This window comes from Carya illinoinensis, chromosome 8 (genome assembly GCF_018687715.1).
Source record: "Carya illinoinensis cultivar Pawnee chromosome 8, C.illinoinensisPawnee_v1, whole genome shotgun sequence".
Classification (NCBI taxonomy): Eukaryota; Viridiplantae; Streptophyta; class Magnoliopsida; order Fagales; family Juglandaceae; genus Carya; species Carya illinoinensis.
Genome location: NC_056759.1, coordinates 37,377,103 through 37,393,005, shown reverse-complemented (window position 1 = coordinate 37,393,005; position 15,903 = coordinate 37,377,103). Strand labels below are relative to the sequence as shown.

At 33.2% G+C, this 15,903-nt stretch overlaps 1 protein-coding gene and 1 long non-coding RNA gene across 7 annotated transcripts; one reads left to right on the top strand and one right to left on the bottom strand.

Annotated features, from left to right (window-relative positions):
* Nucleotides 1-2,035: 2,035 nt before the first annotated feature.
* On the top strand, nt 2,036-11,486 carry LOC122318331 (disease resistance protein At4g27190-like). Of its 5 annotated transcripts, none has more exons than XM_043135580.1 (7): nt 2,036-5,253; nt 6,481-6,894; nt 7,249-7,332; nt 8,013-8,246; nt 9,062-9,568; nt 9,836-10,639; nt 11,127-11,486. In XM_043135580.1, exons 1-7 carry the CDS (start codon nt 2,059-2,061, stop codon nt 11,160-11,162), a joined length of 5,274 nt encoding a protein of 1,757 aa, XP_042991514.1. In that variant the 5' UTR covers nt 2,036-2,058; the 3' UTR covers nt 11,163-11,486. The 5 variants fall into 5 exon arrangements, with proteins under 5 accessions (XP_042991514.1, XP_042991513.1, XP_042991516.1 ...); XM_043135579.1 differs by having other exon boundaries at nt 8,996-9,568; XM_043135582.1 differs by lacking the exon at nt 7,249-7,332 and having other exon boundaries at nt 8,996-9,568.
* Nucleotides 11,487-13,191: 1,705 nt separating this feature from the next.
* On the bottom strand, nt 13,192-15,580 carry LOC122318226. 2 transcript variants are annotated; one of them, XR_006244763.1, is made up of 6 exons: nt 15,425-15,580; nt 14,869-14,931; nt 14,446-14,494; nt 13,977-14,040; nt 13,731-13,862; nt 13,192-13,438 (listed from the first exon to the last, which is right to left on the bottom strand). It is a non-coding gene; the product is annotated as an uncharacterized LOC122318226 (long non-coding RNA). The 2 variants fall into 2 exon arrangements; XR_006244762.1 differs by lacking the exon at nt 13,192-13,438 and having other exon boundaries at nt 13,616-13,862; nt 15,425-15,579.
* Nucleotides 15,581-15,903: the final 323 nt, after the last annotated feature.

Here is a 15,903-nt window from a genome sequence, read left to right as displayed (position 1 = left end):
AATTTGAGGAACGCGATTGATCTATAAAACGAAGCGTTTCAATACTCTTACCACCATAAAGAGTCAGTCATATGCCCAACTTCGCCAGACACCCTTAATGATGTTTCACTTCTAAATGCCGATCGATCTTGGTTTTCATATAATTAATTGATAATTGCAGTGGCCATCTTTGAGTAATTTGCAGTCTTGATGCGGGATGGAGGAGGACAAAAAGTGAGGTACGTACGTGCTTGCTTCTTGATCTATCCCAAGATTTATATATGTTATATATTATGTAGTACCATCACAATTAATTAGCCGAATCCTTTTAAATCCATTCTTCCAACCCATATATGCAGAATTTATGGCTGATATCTCAAAAATGAGTAGAAGAATATATCAGTTACTCTGTATCTATTAAATAAGCATGAATGGCATATAAATAGTAATTTTTGTCTATTTTTATCTTTTTCGACTTCTTTTTTGGAACAATTATTTTTCCTTTTTTGCCCCTAGGTTTATAACATCTTATTTTATTTTCTTTTACTTCTTTCTCGGAGCAATTTTTTTTTTCTTTTTTTACCCCTACTTTTATAGCATATTTCATTCTCTACCCCTGCCTTTATGACATATTTGCATTTTCTTTTCTTCTACTTCTTTCGGGAGCATTTTCTTTCCCCTCAAATTAGATCAAAACAAAACCCCTTCAAATTTCTATAAACTCACTAAATAAATTATACGCATTTACACTAAAAGAAATTAAATCTAAAAGCAATCTGTAAAGAAAACAACAAAATTTCCTAGACCATTGGAGAAATTTACAATCGGATTTGTACAAAAAGAAACAAAATCTGCTCAAATTTGTAATGACATACATATGACAGCAACGAAGACGATTAACAAAGAAAATTTGTAAGAAATAAATAGAGAGAGAGAGAGAGAGAGAGAGAGAGAGAGAGAGAGAGAGAGAGAGAGAGAGAGAGAGAGACCAACACAGATCCAAACAAAACGCCTCCAAGAACAATCATATCCATATGCACGAAAGGTAACCAAATCCAATCGAAGAAGGTTTCTTGTATCCTACTTTCTCTAGCGCCTTCAACAACTCCAATCTTAGTTTACTCTCAGCCCAAGCCCGCATAGGGCGAGGGATCTTGGAGCCCTTGTACGAAATGTTGAAATCCTCCCTGAAAATCCACTAATCCTTCAACAATCACGTTCACAACTTCCTCTACACTCCAACAAATTTTTAAAAAATAATATAAAAATAAATGAAGAGATGAAAACACAAAGGAAGTTCTTTAGTTTCAGATCACAAATAAATAGAATGAGAAACCAAATTGTACCCATTTACACGATCTGACGCCAACCAAACAAATCTCTTCAAATTTACAACGATCGACAAAAAAAAAAAAAATTTAGTTTAATTTTAATTGTGAGATGAGATGAAATTTAAATAAAATTTTATTTGTTAATATTATTTTTATTTTAAAATTTTAAAAAATGAAATTGTGTATTATATTTTATTTACAAATATATAAAAACTATAACAATTAAATGAGATTGAAATAGTTTTGCTGTCAAAAAGACCTTAATTTGGTGGGTCGTAAAGGTTTGCTTTTTCCACCATTTTCTGTCAGTCATATTTCCAATTTGGTTTTCAAAATTTATTGTAGTGATGGCTTTTATAATCTTACTAGCTCCTAATGTGTACACAAATTTGAATGCTCAGCACACAATGTACTGCTTGGAGGATCTATCACCGACTTTGGGTGACCACATAATTTCTATGTTCTTCCGGAAGGTGTATTGCTTGCTACTAATATTCACTCATCATCTTGTGGAATGAAAGCCTCGCCCCCTCCTTAGGCTGTTTGTTGGACTCTTTTTGCCTCTGAAGTACTCTCACTCCCAAAGTCCAATCTATCTTCATTTTCCTATTCTCTCTTACCTCCATCTTTGCTTTTTCTTATCTCTCATTGATACAATAGTTATTTGGTTGCTTTTCTACTTGCACAAAAATCCAAAAAATCCCCCCCCCCCCACCCCCCCCCAAAAAAAAAAAACACTAGAACAAAAATGGCGGAGAATATCGTTATTTCAGTTGTTGCAAAAATAGCAGAATACACTGTTGCACCTGTTGGTCGGTGGCTATGCTATTCATTTCACTTCAATAGCAACATAGAGAATCTGAAGAATCAGGAAAAGAATTTGCGGGATGCTAAAGACAGGGTGCAACACTCGGTTGATGTTGCTTTAAGAAATGAAGAGGAAATTTATCCTGCTATTAGCAAGTGGTTAATAGATGTAGATCGTATTATAGAATTGGCCACCAGGAGACTTTGTGAAAGCGAAGAAGAAGCAGGTACGGGGAGCTCTAATGCGGCATGCCTAAACATAAAACAACGGCATCAATTAAGTCAGGAAGCAAAGAAGATCGTGGAAAATATTGCCCAACTTTTTGCTGAACTTCATAACAATAGAAACTTTGAAAAAGTTTCGCATCCTACTCTTCCTTCAGAAGGAATGGACTACAACAACATAGAGAATCTGAAGAAGCAGTTAGAGAAGTTGCAACATGCACGAGAAAGGGTGCGACATTCGGTTGATGCTGCTTTAAGAAATGGTGAGGAAATTTATTCTGATGTTAGCAAGTGGTTGACAGATGTAGATCGTATTACAGAATTGGCCACCAAGACACTTTGTGAAAGCGAAGAAGAAGCAAGTACGAGGAGCTCTAATGCGGCTTGCCTAAACTTGCAACAACGACATCAGATAAGTCGGGAGGCAAAGAAGATGGCGGGTGATATTGCTGAACTTCTTAAAAATGGAAAATTCGATAGAGTTGCCCATCATCCTCCTTCGCAAAACATGGCACCTGAGCAAAACGAGGATTACATAACCTTGGGTTCTAGGATGTCAGTTATGAAGAGAATTATGGAGGCATTGGGAGATGCTAATATCAAGAAGATCGGCGTCTCGGGGTTGGCTGGAGTTGGAAAGAGTACACTGATGGAAGAAATTTGCAGGCAAGTCAAGGAAAAAAGGTTATTCGATGAGGTGGCTCTAGCAAAAGTGACGGACAGCCCAAACCTAAGTCGAATTCGAGAAGAAATTGCAGAGATGCTAAATCTACAGTTCAATTCAAATGAAACTGAAATCGGAAGAGCAAACCGTCTACGGACGAGGTTAAAAAAAGACAATGAGATACTTGTAATCTTGGATGATATATGGAAGCAACTTGATTTGAATGCAATAGGAATTCCTTCCAGAGGATGCAAACTACTACTGACATCCAGAGATCAACGGGTACTAGCTTCTCATATGGGCACCGAAAAGAACATCGAACTCGACATTTTAGGGGAAGAAGAAGCATGGACCTTATTTGAAAAGATGGCGGGTGTTTCTTTCAAAGATGATCCTGATTTGCAGAACGAAGCAATTAAGGTAGCTAAAGAGTGTGCAGGTCTTCCGATTGCACTTGTAACAGTTTCTAGGGCATTAAAGGATCATAAGAGTTTGAGAATCTGGAAGGATGCCCTGGTGCAACTAAGAAGGCCCCCTTCAGAACATGACACAGAAATATGGTCACCCGTATATTCTTGTATAGAGTTGAGTTATAAACATCTTGTTGGTAAAGAGGTAAAATCCCTCTTTTTGCTTTGTGCTCAACAAGGTTATGTCATCTCCTATCGGGACTTGTTGAGATATAGTTTTGGTCTGCGTTTATTCCATGGCATTGATACGTTGGAAGAAGCAAGCAACAGACTAGAAAAATTAGTTAGTAATCTCCAAGATTCTTGTTTGCTAATACAAAGTCCACATAGCTCCAATGAATTTTACATGCATGATGTTGTTCGTCATGTCGCTACAATGATTGCGTCAAATGATCATAATATGTTTGTCATGAGAGGCAATGGTGGGCAAACAGCATGGCCATATGTGGATGCACTAAAAAAATGCGAGGCGCTCTCTATTCGTGGTGCACATCATATCCATAAATATCCCAATAAAATAGAATGTCCTAAATTAAGATACTTTCATGTCCAGTCTCCATATTTGAAACCCCCAAGCAGTACTTCCTTCCAAGGGATGGACAAGCTCGAAGACATTTTCTTCCAAGGGATGGACAAGCTCGAAGTTCTGAGTTTGAAAAATATACAACTTTCATCTCTTTTGCCACTTACAAACCTACAAACATTGTGTCTAGATAGATGTACGTTGGGAGATATTCATTGGATAGGAAAACTCAAGACTTTAGTAATTCTTAGTCTTGCTCGTTCTGACATTTCAAATCTCCCAAGAGAAATAGAGTCGTTGACTCGTTTGCAGTTATTGGATTTGAGCTATTGTTTCAGACTTAGAGTGATTCCTCCTAATGTCTTGTCAAGCTTGGTCGACTTAGAAGAGTTGTATATGCGAAAAATCAAAGTCGAATGGGAGGTTGAAGGACCCAGCAATGAAGGAAAAAATGCTAGCCTTGCAGAGCTAAAGAAATTGTCACACTTGACCACCTTAGAGATAGATATTCTGAATGCCAACAACCTACCGGCAAATTTGTTTTCTGAAAAGCTTGAGAGATACAAGATATGCATTGGAGATACCTGGCCATGGGAAACATTATTTAAGGAAGAGGCATTCTCAATAATGTTAAAACTCAAATTGAATATGAGCTTTCAATTGGACTTTGGGATCAAAATGCTACTGAAAAGGACAGAATATCTTTATTTAGACGAGTCGAACAGTAGTAAGAGTGTCTTATATGAATTACATAGAGAAGATTTTCAACAATTGAAGCATCTCCATATCCAAAACAATGGTAATATTAAGCATATCCCTGAGTTGAGGACACCGGATGTAGCCTTTCCTATCCTGGAGGTATTTTTTTTGAAAAATATGTTCAGCTTGGAAGAAATTTGTCAGGGCAAACTTCCATTGTTATCCTTCAAAAACTTGAAAGTTTTAGTGGTGGAGAACTGTGAGAAATTAAGATTTATCTTCTCGTCATCTATAGCCAGAGGCCTTTCATTACTTGAAGAATTGAATATAACAAGATGCAACAACATGGGTGCAATATTCGTGAAAGAAGAAGAAGACGGAATAGAAGATCAGGGAGATACGATGTTGTTCGGTCGACTTCAAACCTTAGTGCTGAAATATCTTCCAAAGCTCGTGGGCTTCCTAAGCACAAAAGATTCATTCATGGCTGATTGTAGAGAAACCAATTCAGAGGGCAACCATGATCTTCAGTTGCCACTTCTACATCATGATCAGGTACATTACACGAGTACTACTTAATTACCGGAAAATTATTCAGATCCACACATTGCACAAGTCCATATAAATCATGTGTCAAGCACACCGCATTATCAATCATAAGTATACAAATTTATAATAATAATATTATAAATTTATATTTTAACAATAAATTTTAGAATATTTTTTTTTATATAACTCTTTTTCTCTCCTTTTCAAAATCTAAAAAATATCCAACTCAAATGATCTCACAGTAATTCACAAACTATCTTACTAATATTCATAAAATTTTTATTTCATTTCACTCCTCAAACGTACCCCAACAAAAATAGAAAGCGATAAATACTACAACTGATTGATTAACAAAATTATAATCTTTACAGAATAAATTACAATAAATTACTTACATGGTTTTTAATGCATGTTTGTTTGGACTTTTTCAAAGTAGTACTGGTGTTTTAAAAAGATTTTAAAAAGATTCTAATCTCTTTCTGTCAAAATCAGTCGTCGCAAGTTCACCAAAATTACAGTGCCAAAATTGCCCCCCTGTCCACCAAAATTCTGTTAAATTAGAAACAGTATGTGTCGACGATGTAGCTATAATTAGCCACACCATAATGAATATATAATAGAATAATACATGTTATATATACATTCAGCATTCTAAATGATTAAAAAATATATATAGTAAAAACACTTTAAGAAAATATAAATGCAAATAAACTAAAAGAATAAAAATAAGAATATGAAAACTTTAATAATAACTCTATTTGAAGGCTTTTACAAATCATCTTAAATAAGAAACAAGAATACATTAATATATATATATATATATCAAGCGGCCTGTGCGTTTTAAATTAAGTGTTCAACCATTACACAAAGACAGTTCATATCAAGCGTCATACTTCTATTATGCAAAATATGAGAAAATAAGATGGGACTTTTTTAAAACAATTTTCAAATAAAAATGCTCATTGCGTAAATATGGGATTTGTCATATTTTTTTTAAACTATTATAGCATCACAAATGAGTATTTACAATTAATGGTATGACATAATGACTCTGTTTGGGAGCTCTGTTGAGAATTTTATAGATGGACTACATTGATTTTTTAAGGGACTATTGTTTCCAAATTTGTGCTATTTTATTTTCTTTCTCCAATTTAATTTTCATATTTTCAAAATGGAAGCAAAAAAAATATATATTTGGCATCTTTAATTGATACAAAGAACATAATCCGACAGGTTTCCCTTCCTAGCTTGCAAACACTGTGTATGGAGGGTCTACCCAAAATAAAGCACGTATGGAGCTGTGGACAAGAACCCAAAACAGTTTTCACAGGTCTCGAGCAATTGAAAATACTTGAGATTACCAATTGTGGGGTGGAGGAAATTGTTGCAGTTGAAGGAGGAGAAGTAGTAGCAATAAGGACTTTCGAGTTCCCTCGAGTAAGTACTTTGGAGCTTAGAAATTTAAAAAGACTCAAGTGGTTTTACAAAGCAGTGCATGTTTCAAAATGGCCGATGGTGAAAAAGCTGAAAATTGAAAGATGCGAGGAAGTTGAGATTTTTGCTTCAGGAGTTGTGAGCTTTGAAGAAACCATTAAAGAGAGGCAGTCAGAGATGTCCATTAAGCAGCCCCTTTTCTTGGTGGATGAGGTGATTAAAGAAACTAAATTAATTGGCTCTCTTAAGATTTTCACATTTACATCCCAATATTATAAAATCATTTTGATCCCTCCTTAAGTTGATAAATTTAATTAATTGATGTTTGCGAACTTTAAATTTAATTACAATATTAATCATTATTAAAGAATACTCAAATTTGATTACTAAAGAATAATGTTTAGTTAGTTGTTCCACAATATATAACTTCAAATGTAAAGCCACATATATAAACCAAAAGATCAGTACGTTATTCCTTATTTGGTTATAGCTGGTTCTGTCATGACGTTGGATCAATACCGGATATCATGTCTTAACTAACTACTCTTTATCCCATGAATTTTACAGCTCTCATTCCCCAGCTTGGAGACACTGGAAATACAACACTGTTGTTCGTTAGAAATTATATTTGGAAAGCTGGAGGGGCGAATGGTAAGTTATATTTGAAAAAAATAAGATGAGCCTTTTCTAAAAGGATTTTGAAATTAAAAATAAAAAAATAAGAAAACTCATTTCAGAAGGGACCATTGTTCTCAAATTTGTGCTATTTTACACTCTTTTAACTCTTCTATTTTAATTTTTCATATTTTCAAAGTCTAAGCATATATAGAAATATTTGATTACAATATTAATCATTATTAAAGAATACTTAAATTTGATTATTCTGTATAAATTAAATGACAAAAACATAAACTCGTATATACATGTATTACAAAAATGCATGTTTGTTTGGACTTTTTCAAAGTGTTTTAATATGATTTCTCTCCATTATGAATTTTCGCATGCAACTAATACATGTTTGTTACTAAGATGAAAACTGCATGCATTCAGATATAGCTTGAATTCCATGACTTGCCAACTTTAATTAATAGATTTTATATATTAATGCTTAGTTGTTCCACATTATATAACTTCAATTAATGTTAAGCCATACATATATATATATATATATATAAACCAAAAGGTCAGTACGTTATTCCTTAATTGGTTATAGCCTCTTTTTTTTTTTCTTTATTTTTTTTTAATTGGTTATAGCTGGTTTTGTTATGACATTGGGTTAATACGGGATATCATGTCTTAACTAACTACTTTTTATCTCATGAATTTTGCAGCACTCATTCCCCAGCTTAAAGACACTGCTCATTTCTCATTGTGAAGGGTTGTTTCACGTCTTTCCAACGGCAATATTAATGCGAAGTCTAACTTATCTACGAATAACAGACTGCTGTTCGTTAGAAATTATATTTGGAAAGCTGGAGGGGCAAAATGGTAAAGAACCACAAGTTTTAATATCCCCAGCATCAGGGACAGAAGAAAGTGGAGCAACCACACACTTTGCGTCAACCGTACGTATACACTCTATATACATAGTCGAAATATATATAGTATCAATCATAAACACTACCAACGGCCTCCCCTGCATGCCCCCAAATTATAATTGCATCCCTCTACTGAGGTTGTATTGTGAAATCATTTTGATCTCTCTCCTTATAAAGTTGATAAAATTAATTAATTAGTCTTTCGAAAATATAGATTTAATTAGAGTATTAATCATTATTAAAAAAAATACTCAAATCTCTCATCATTCTGTATATCAGGTTGATAAAGAAATAATTAAATAATGAAAACAGAAAGAATTTTAAGTATTACAACTGATTTATTAACAAAATTATAATCTCTACAGAATAAATTACTTATATTATTTTTTAATGCATTAATTAAAATTTGAAATAGCTTAAATTCATATTTTTATAAGAAAAAGTTTCTGTTTAGGTCTCAATTTTAAAAGTTTTAAACCCACGAAATAAAGGTGTTGAAGTATTACCAACAAACAAAACATATGAAACCTCATATTTAAGACTGGAAATTGTTTTTATCTTATTATATTTGTTTTTTACAATATGATATTTCTTTCATTAAATTAGATGATGTATTATTAGTATGATCAAACTGCATGCAGACGTATCGATGCTCACTTTTACAAATACATCAAATATATTTAATTCCACTCGAGCTGAAATATATTTCTTATAGTTTCTGTTATGTTGGATGGGGTATGTGTTAACCACTGTTGTTGTTCTAATATATTTTATAGCTCTCGTTTCCGAGCTTGAAGATGTTGGATATTTGGAAGATGGATAAGTTGGAAATTATATGGCAGGATCAAGTTGCCGCGACTTCTTTTCCCAATATTCAAGAATTGAAGATTTTTTGTTGTAAAAAGCTGTTGCACGTCTTTCATTCTAATTTGCATACAACAACAACAACATTGATACACAGTCTGACTAATCTAGATATAAGCTACTGCAGTTCATTAGAAACTATATTTGGAAATATGGAGGGGCAAAATGGTAAAGAACCACAAGTTTTAATGGCTCCAAGTTCAGGTACGGAAGAAAGTGTAGCGAGAGAAGACGGAACAGCTAGACATATTGAGTTCCCCATACTAACTCGATTGTCACTCATTGCATTGCCAAAACTCAAGTGGATTTTTGAAGGAGTGCATACTAATTTGGAATCATGGCCTTCATTGAAAGAATTATCCCTAGGGAAATGTGGTGAACAAGTGAACAAAATGATTTGGGCTTCCAAATTTGCAAGCAGCAGTAGTAGTCAAGAGAACCAACTCCAGACTTGCATTCAACAACCCATGTTCGTCGTTGAGAAGGTTAACAATCCTATCCTATCAGCTACTCTCTCTCTCTCTCTCTCTCCAAAGTACTAAATGTTTAATTTTCATATACATAGAATTTTTCCCTTGCAATAAGTTCACACAATCTTGTTAACCTAGCAATTAGAATTTTTCGTAGCCCTTACAATATAAACTCTAGCAATTAGTTAACCTATACATGACCATGAAGGAATTGAAGAACAATACCAACTCATCTTTATGATCTCTTTAATTTGTTTAATGTACGTTTTGATTCCTTTACAGGGTACGTTCCCCAACTTGGAGCATTTGTTATTGGTCTTCCGTCGAATAACCATACGTCCCAGCAGATTTTCAGATTTTCCTGATCCATCTTTTCTTCTAACAAGACTGCCAAATCTGTTGAAACTTAACGTATACGATAGTGTCTGGGAGGAAATATTCCCTTATGAACTTGTTGATCGAGAAATACGATTAAGACGACTAACGCTCTGTCGTCTACGTATGCTTACACATTTGTGGAAAGAAGACAGTACCCAGCCATGCCAACTTTTTCATAATCTGCAATACCTTGATGTGTCACGATGCGGCAAATTGAAAAACTTAGTGCCATCATCGGTATCTCTTCGCAATTTGACAGGATTGGAAATATCACATTGTCACGGATTGATCAATTTATTAACATCCTCAACAGCCAAAACTTTGGTGCAACTCCAAAGAATGACTGTGATTGATTGCAAAAGGATTACAGAAATTGTAGCAATGGAGGATGGTGAAGCAAATGTGGCGATTACTTTCAACAAGTTAACAAGGTTAACACTTGATGGCTTACCAAACCTCACACACTTTTGCTCTGGACCTTATTCCTTTGGGTTCCCATCTTTGGATGAAGTAATTGTGAGATGTTGTCTTGAGATGAAGACTTTCAGTCACGGAGTCTTAAGTACACCAAAGCTAACAGCAATATATGATGACAACCGTTGGAGTTCTAAGCTGAATTTGCATTGGAAGGATGACCTTAATACCACTACACGTTGTCTTTGGGAGGAGTCAAATCAATATGATACTCGATTGTTATTCAGAGAAAGGGTAAGTATATTCCCAACTTACAAAATCATGAATTTTTTTTCTTTTTAATCTTTGAATGCAATAATGATCCGTTAAGTAGAAGCAACCGATTATATATTCTCCAACTTAACACTCTACGGAGTTTTAAATATATTAGTATTCGATCTAAACTTTGGTGTTTTTAGCACACTTAATGCTTATTGAAATAGATAATTAAGTATATATATTTTTCCATTAGGTTAAATTTTTGAAACAAGTAAAATTGGTGGTTTAACATTCATAAATCACAATAATTTCTCATTCGTTATAGGTACTATTAAACATAGAGAAAATAAAGTTTTTGTTTTATTTATTTATTTATTTAAAAAAAAAAGGTGGGGAAAGCCAAGTGATGGCTTTGATATTTCTTTGATTTTTTTTCTTTATTTTTATGAAAAGCTTCGTTTATGATAATTTGATATTTGAAACTTTTATCTTTATAAATATGTTGTTTTCTGTCAATGGGAAGGTTGAGAATTTTGAAAAAGATGAAGATCATCCATAATGTGCATGCAGCAGTCAATGTTGAACTTAGTAAAGGCAGAGGACCCTTCATTCTTTGTGGATCCAATGGTGATATTTCTTTCTTTTGATGAAGTCAGTCAGGGCAGAGGACCCTTCATTCCCATTAATGTTTAATTATGTTTTGCTTGTTTTATTATGTCTTCTTTATTTTTAAATCTCTCTTATATGTACGAGAGAATGCCAAATAAAAAAAGTTTGACAATGTATTGATTTGATATAACTCCTCATGAAGTACTGTAGTTAACAACTCTGATGTTGCCAACAAATAAACTTGAATTATAATCTTTTGATTATAATTTGACCATTTGATCTCTACCTTTTGATTATCACTTTTTATAACAGTAATGTGTTTTTCACCATTTTGGTTTGTATAGGATTTATATAGTTTGTTGGTAAGTCTATTTTTTTTACAAACTACTTAAGGTCATGTTTGGAAAATGAGATAAATTGTATCTCGAAACTTCCTATAATTTACTTTCCAAACATTACTGAAATACAAAATATTTTTTAATTTAAAATTTTCAATATTTTTATTTAATTATTATCTAATAATTATATTTTTCTTAAACTTCCAAACAAACACAAAAAACAATACAATTGGTTCAAATTTCAAAACAAAAATAATATCAAAACAATTTTTTAACATTATAATATTTTTATTCAACTTTTTCTCTCATTTTTCAAAATTTAATAAAATATCTTAACTCAAACTATTTTACAACTATTTATTAACTATTTACAAAATTTTCATCTCATCTCACTACCTAAACATATAAATTTGAAGTATGACTTTTGGTCGTTCTCATGTTGCATGTTCAATATATAAACTTGTTTAGAAGGTTTGTATTTTCCTTTGGGATATGGATACCGATATTGTGTTATATGAACTATTTCATCAAACAATGATAGAATATTAAATGGTACAATGTATCAAGATTATTATTATAATTATTATTATTATTATTATTATTATTATTATTATCCCCATCAATGCATATTATACACTTTTTTGAACCTTTAACCATCTTCAAATTCATTGTCCTAATTGAACTTATAATTTTAAAAAATTTTGATTTGAAAATACTGTTAGTTGGTTTTCGGTTAGATTAATAGACAATATTTGAAAGCTAAGTAAGAAGGCATGTTCTAATTTATATATAGATCCTACGCACTTCTTTAAAAAAATTGGAGAAATTTAGAATCTACATTAAAAAAAAAAAAATCAACTTTTAATGGTGAATTTCAATTTTTTTATAATATTTATAATTGATTAATTTTCCCTTTCTCCATGTTAAAATATTTATAATTTTGTGAATAGAATACTGATAATAATATACTTACAATTTTTCTTTTAGGATGGAAATGAGTTATGTAAAACTTAAAATTCAAGTAAATTGAGTTATCAACTCATAACAAACAAGTAAAAACCACGTTAACCAAATACAGCTGCATCATAAACACTTAAATTTACTGAGAAGAAAGAAAAGAGAAGCAAATGACAATGACACAATGGAAATGAACGACAATTACCATTTTATTCCATACTTTAGTTGCAGACAAGCAATAAAAGGAAGTCCTGGGGAAGAAATAATTACCACCTGCAGAGGCTTAATAGAGGAAGGAAGTAGTTTTGGTTTTTTGAAGAGAAGAGTGTTCAAGCAATGTCTCGATGATATAAGTGTTCAAGTCATGGATAGCTGAAGTATCAGCTAAATGTCTCTAGCAAATTTACCAAAATATAAGTGTTCAAGTCATGCTGGAGACATTGAGACACTTATATCATTGAGACATCTAAAGTATAAGTGTTCAAGTCATGGAAACTCTTCTCTTCTAGAAGTTAAAGAGAAGAGTGTTCAAGCAATGATTTCAATTATATTTTATTCTGCTTCGAGAAATTCTTGTTCGGTAACTTCGACACAGTCTTTTTTTTTTTTTTCATCAAAGGGTATAAATTGTATTGATGGAAGCTCTATAACAAAGATTGAATACATGTAGGAACCTCTAGCAAATTTAGCTGAAGTATGAGCTATATAACATTTAGTTGAATATATTTTCAAACAATTTATTGTTTTACAGGAGATGACTGGAAAATATAAACATTAAAAAAGAAAAAGAGAGCAAAGAGAGAGGAGATGAATACCACGTCAGTTCACACTACCTCTATGTGACAAACCCGGGCTGCTTCACACTACCTCTATGTGACAAATTACATGCTAAGTGAGCAGAAACATATAGTATGGCTCCACTAATTGTTACCTATAAACAAAAGCCAGAATGCCTCAATACCATTTTGGAACACACTCATGATCTGCTTTTTACTATAAGAAAAGAATTCCATTGATATATTAAAGCAATTAAAAACATTAATGATATATAAATAAGATATAATATGAATAACTATGGACGCACAACCATTCTGATAAATAAAGAAAATTGTGGAAATATTGTTTGGATTAGATAGGTATATAAGACCGAGTAGCCATAAGGATCCCATTACAGTAGAAAATCGTGTCACTGGATATTAACTCAGAGTGTTTACCAAATTTACCTAATACAACAGAGCATTGAAGTTTTTTATTTCATGGAGGTTCTAACTTGTTCTGCTCAAGGTCCCCACATTTAACTAGTTTGTCAGCACCAGCAGAAAACATGTTAGTATGTTTGCTGCCGACAACAAGGCCTGCAAAAGAAAACACGCTTTTTTACCCATCTTGTGCCCAATAATATAAACATTAACCATACCATAATTGGGCACTAAAATTTCTATAAGATCAATAATTTGTTAGAAGCTGACCTCGTATTTGTTCAATGTGTCCTGTTAGTGTGAGTTTTAGCCTTCCACTTTCCACATCCCATATCTGGTTGGGCAAAAAGAACAACGAAAACACTCAGTTGTTGTTCCTTACAAAGAAATGTCACAAGTGAATGGCATTAGGGTAGTTGCAAAATCATAATCTTTGGTTTTCAAATCACATAAGAGATTGCATGACCAGAGTCAGTTTGGAAATAAGAGACACTCTATCTCCTTATCCACCTCGCAATGACTGAGCTTTGGAATATAGCAGTTTTTTAATTTAATTGGCTCAATTTTGCCAGGTTTTCTGCTCAAGTTCCCCAGAGCAGTTTCTAAAGAGTAAAGATAATAGTTACCTAACCATTTCCAAGTTTACATCAAGTAATGCTGAACCATCTAATCAGGATAATTGGGATAAACAAGACATTTCTGACTAGACAAGAAATTCTAACGTGATGCTAGACATTACTTGGATCAAATGCAATAGATCTCACCCATCCCAAGTGGCCACTGAAGACCTACAGAAATGAAAATGCAGAATGTTAAAATGTAAAAGAAAAGATGCAGCAATTTAAAGTTTCTTCAGAATGTTAAAATTCAATTCCATTTCCAATGCTCCCTAACTGCATATTTGAAGAAAAATATATCATGACAAGTATTAAAGTGCATCTAAGCATAATGCATGTGCATTTCAACAATAGACTGCATGTGTGCCAAGATACAGAAATACCTCTTTCCCAATTATGGCTCTTTGCTTATCCCCAACAAAATATTCCAAAACCGTTGTTTGTTTTTTCTTAAATCATAATCATAAATCCCTTTGAAGCGATTGGTTGTCAAATTAATCATTCTTTGTTTATCCCCATCATAAATAAAATAAAGAAGCTAAAACCTTTCAGATGACCCTGAAGCAGAAACAACTGCAGTGCTTTTGCTGGGTAGACCAATATCATTCCTGAAAAAAAAAACATGAAAGATCAACACTAGTTCAATACAATGACAAATGTTTCCTAAAAAAGAATGTTCAAGAAGAAAAGAATAGTAGCTATAGCTGTGGAGAGAACTGACTGAATCAACTTACACAACCAAATTGGTTGAATTCAATGAGGATATCAGTGATATTTGGTTTTATTTAGAGGATCTTTAGTTTTATTTACAGATTTTCATACGATTACCAAATAATAGTGAAATAAAGAAACTCGTGATTCCGATTTCCAATTGTCAAAATTAATATGGAAAAAGACAAAAAATTTGACAGATGCCTTTAGACTCTCGTGTTTTGATGGGCTGAGAGTACAACTGTGAATGAAACAACAACTTTTCCAAGACTTATGTTGGTCAAGAGGTTCCCTATCGCGTGCGCCACAGCCGGTGGAAAAATCACTACAAACTGAAAAGTGAATATTCGCAAAATACACAATCAAACAGAAGGATGGACGGAGACTTACCTGTGTGACGAAGGCTGCCACCGGCGACGGCGAGGGACTGCAGTGATTCAGGGAGAGAGAGAGAGAGAGACGCCCGGGGGTGGGTCAGAGGGGGCTTTGAAGAAATGAAAAAAGTTGAACTCTAGGGATTACGCTTTTCGCTACTTGCCGTTGCTGATTGTGATGGTTTTGCCGCGATTTAGTGTTGCTGCAAATAGTTACATCCTCGTTGCAAAAAATCTTGTCCAAATTAATTGCAGCGGTTGTTTATCGCCGTAAAACAATAATAAACAGAAAATAATATATATTTTTTTGCGGCGGTTTTATTTATTACTTTCCGACCATAAGGAGGTCCTGTTGCGGCAACTTTTTGCCGCCGTAAAAAAACATAATTACGCCATTTTCTCATTATTGCTACAAAGAAAGCCTATCTACAGTAAAATTCACTTTTTGTGATGAAATTTCCATCGTTGAAAATGAATTTAGCCAAAAATACACTA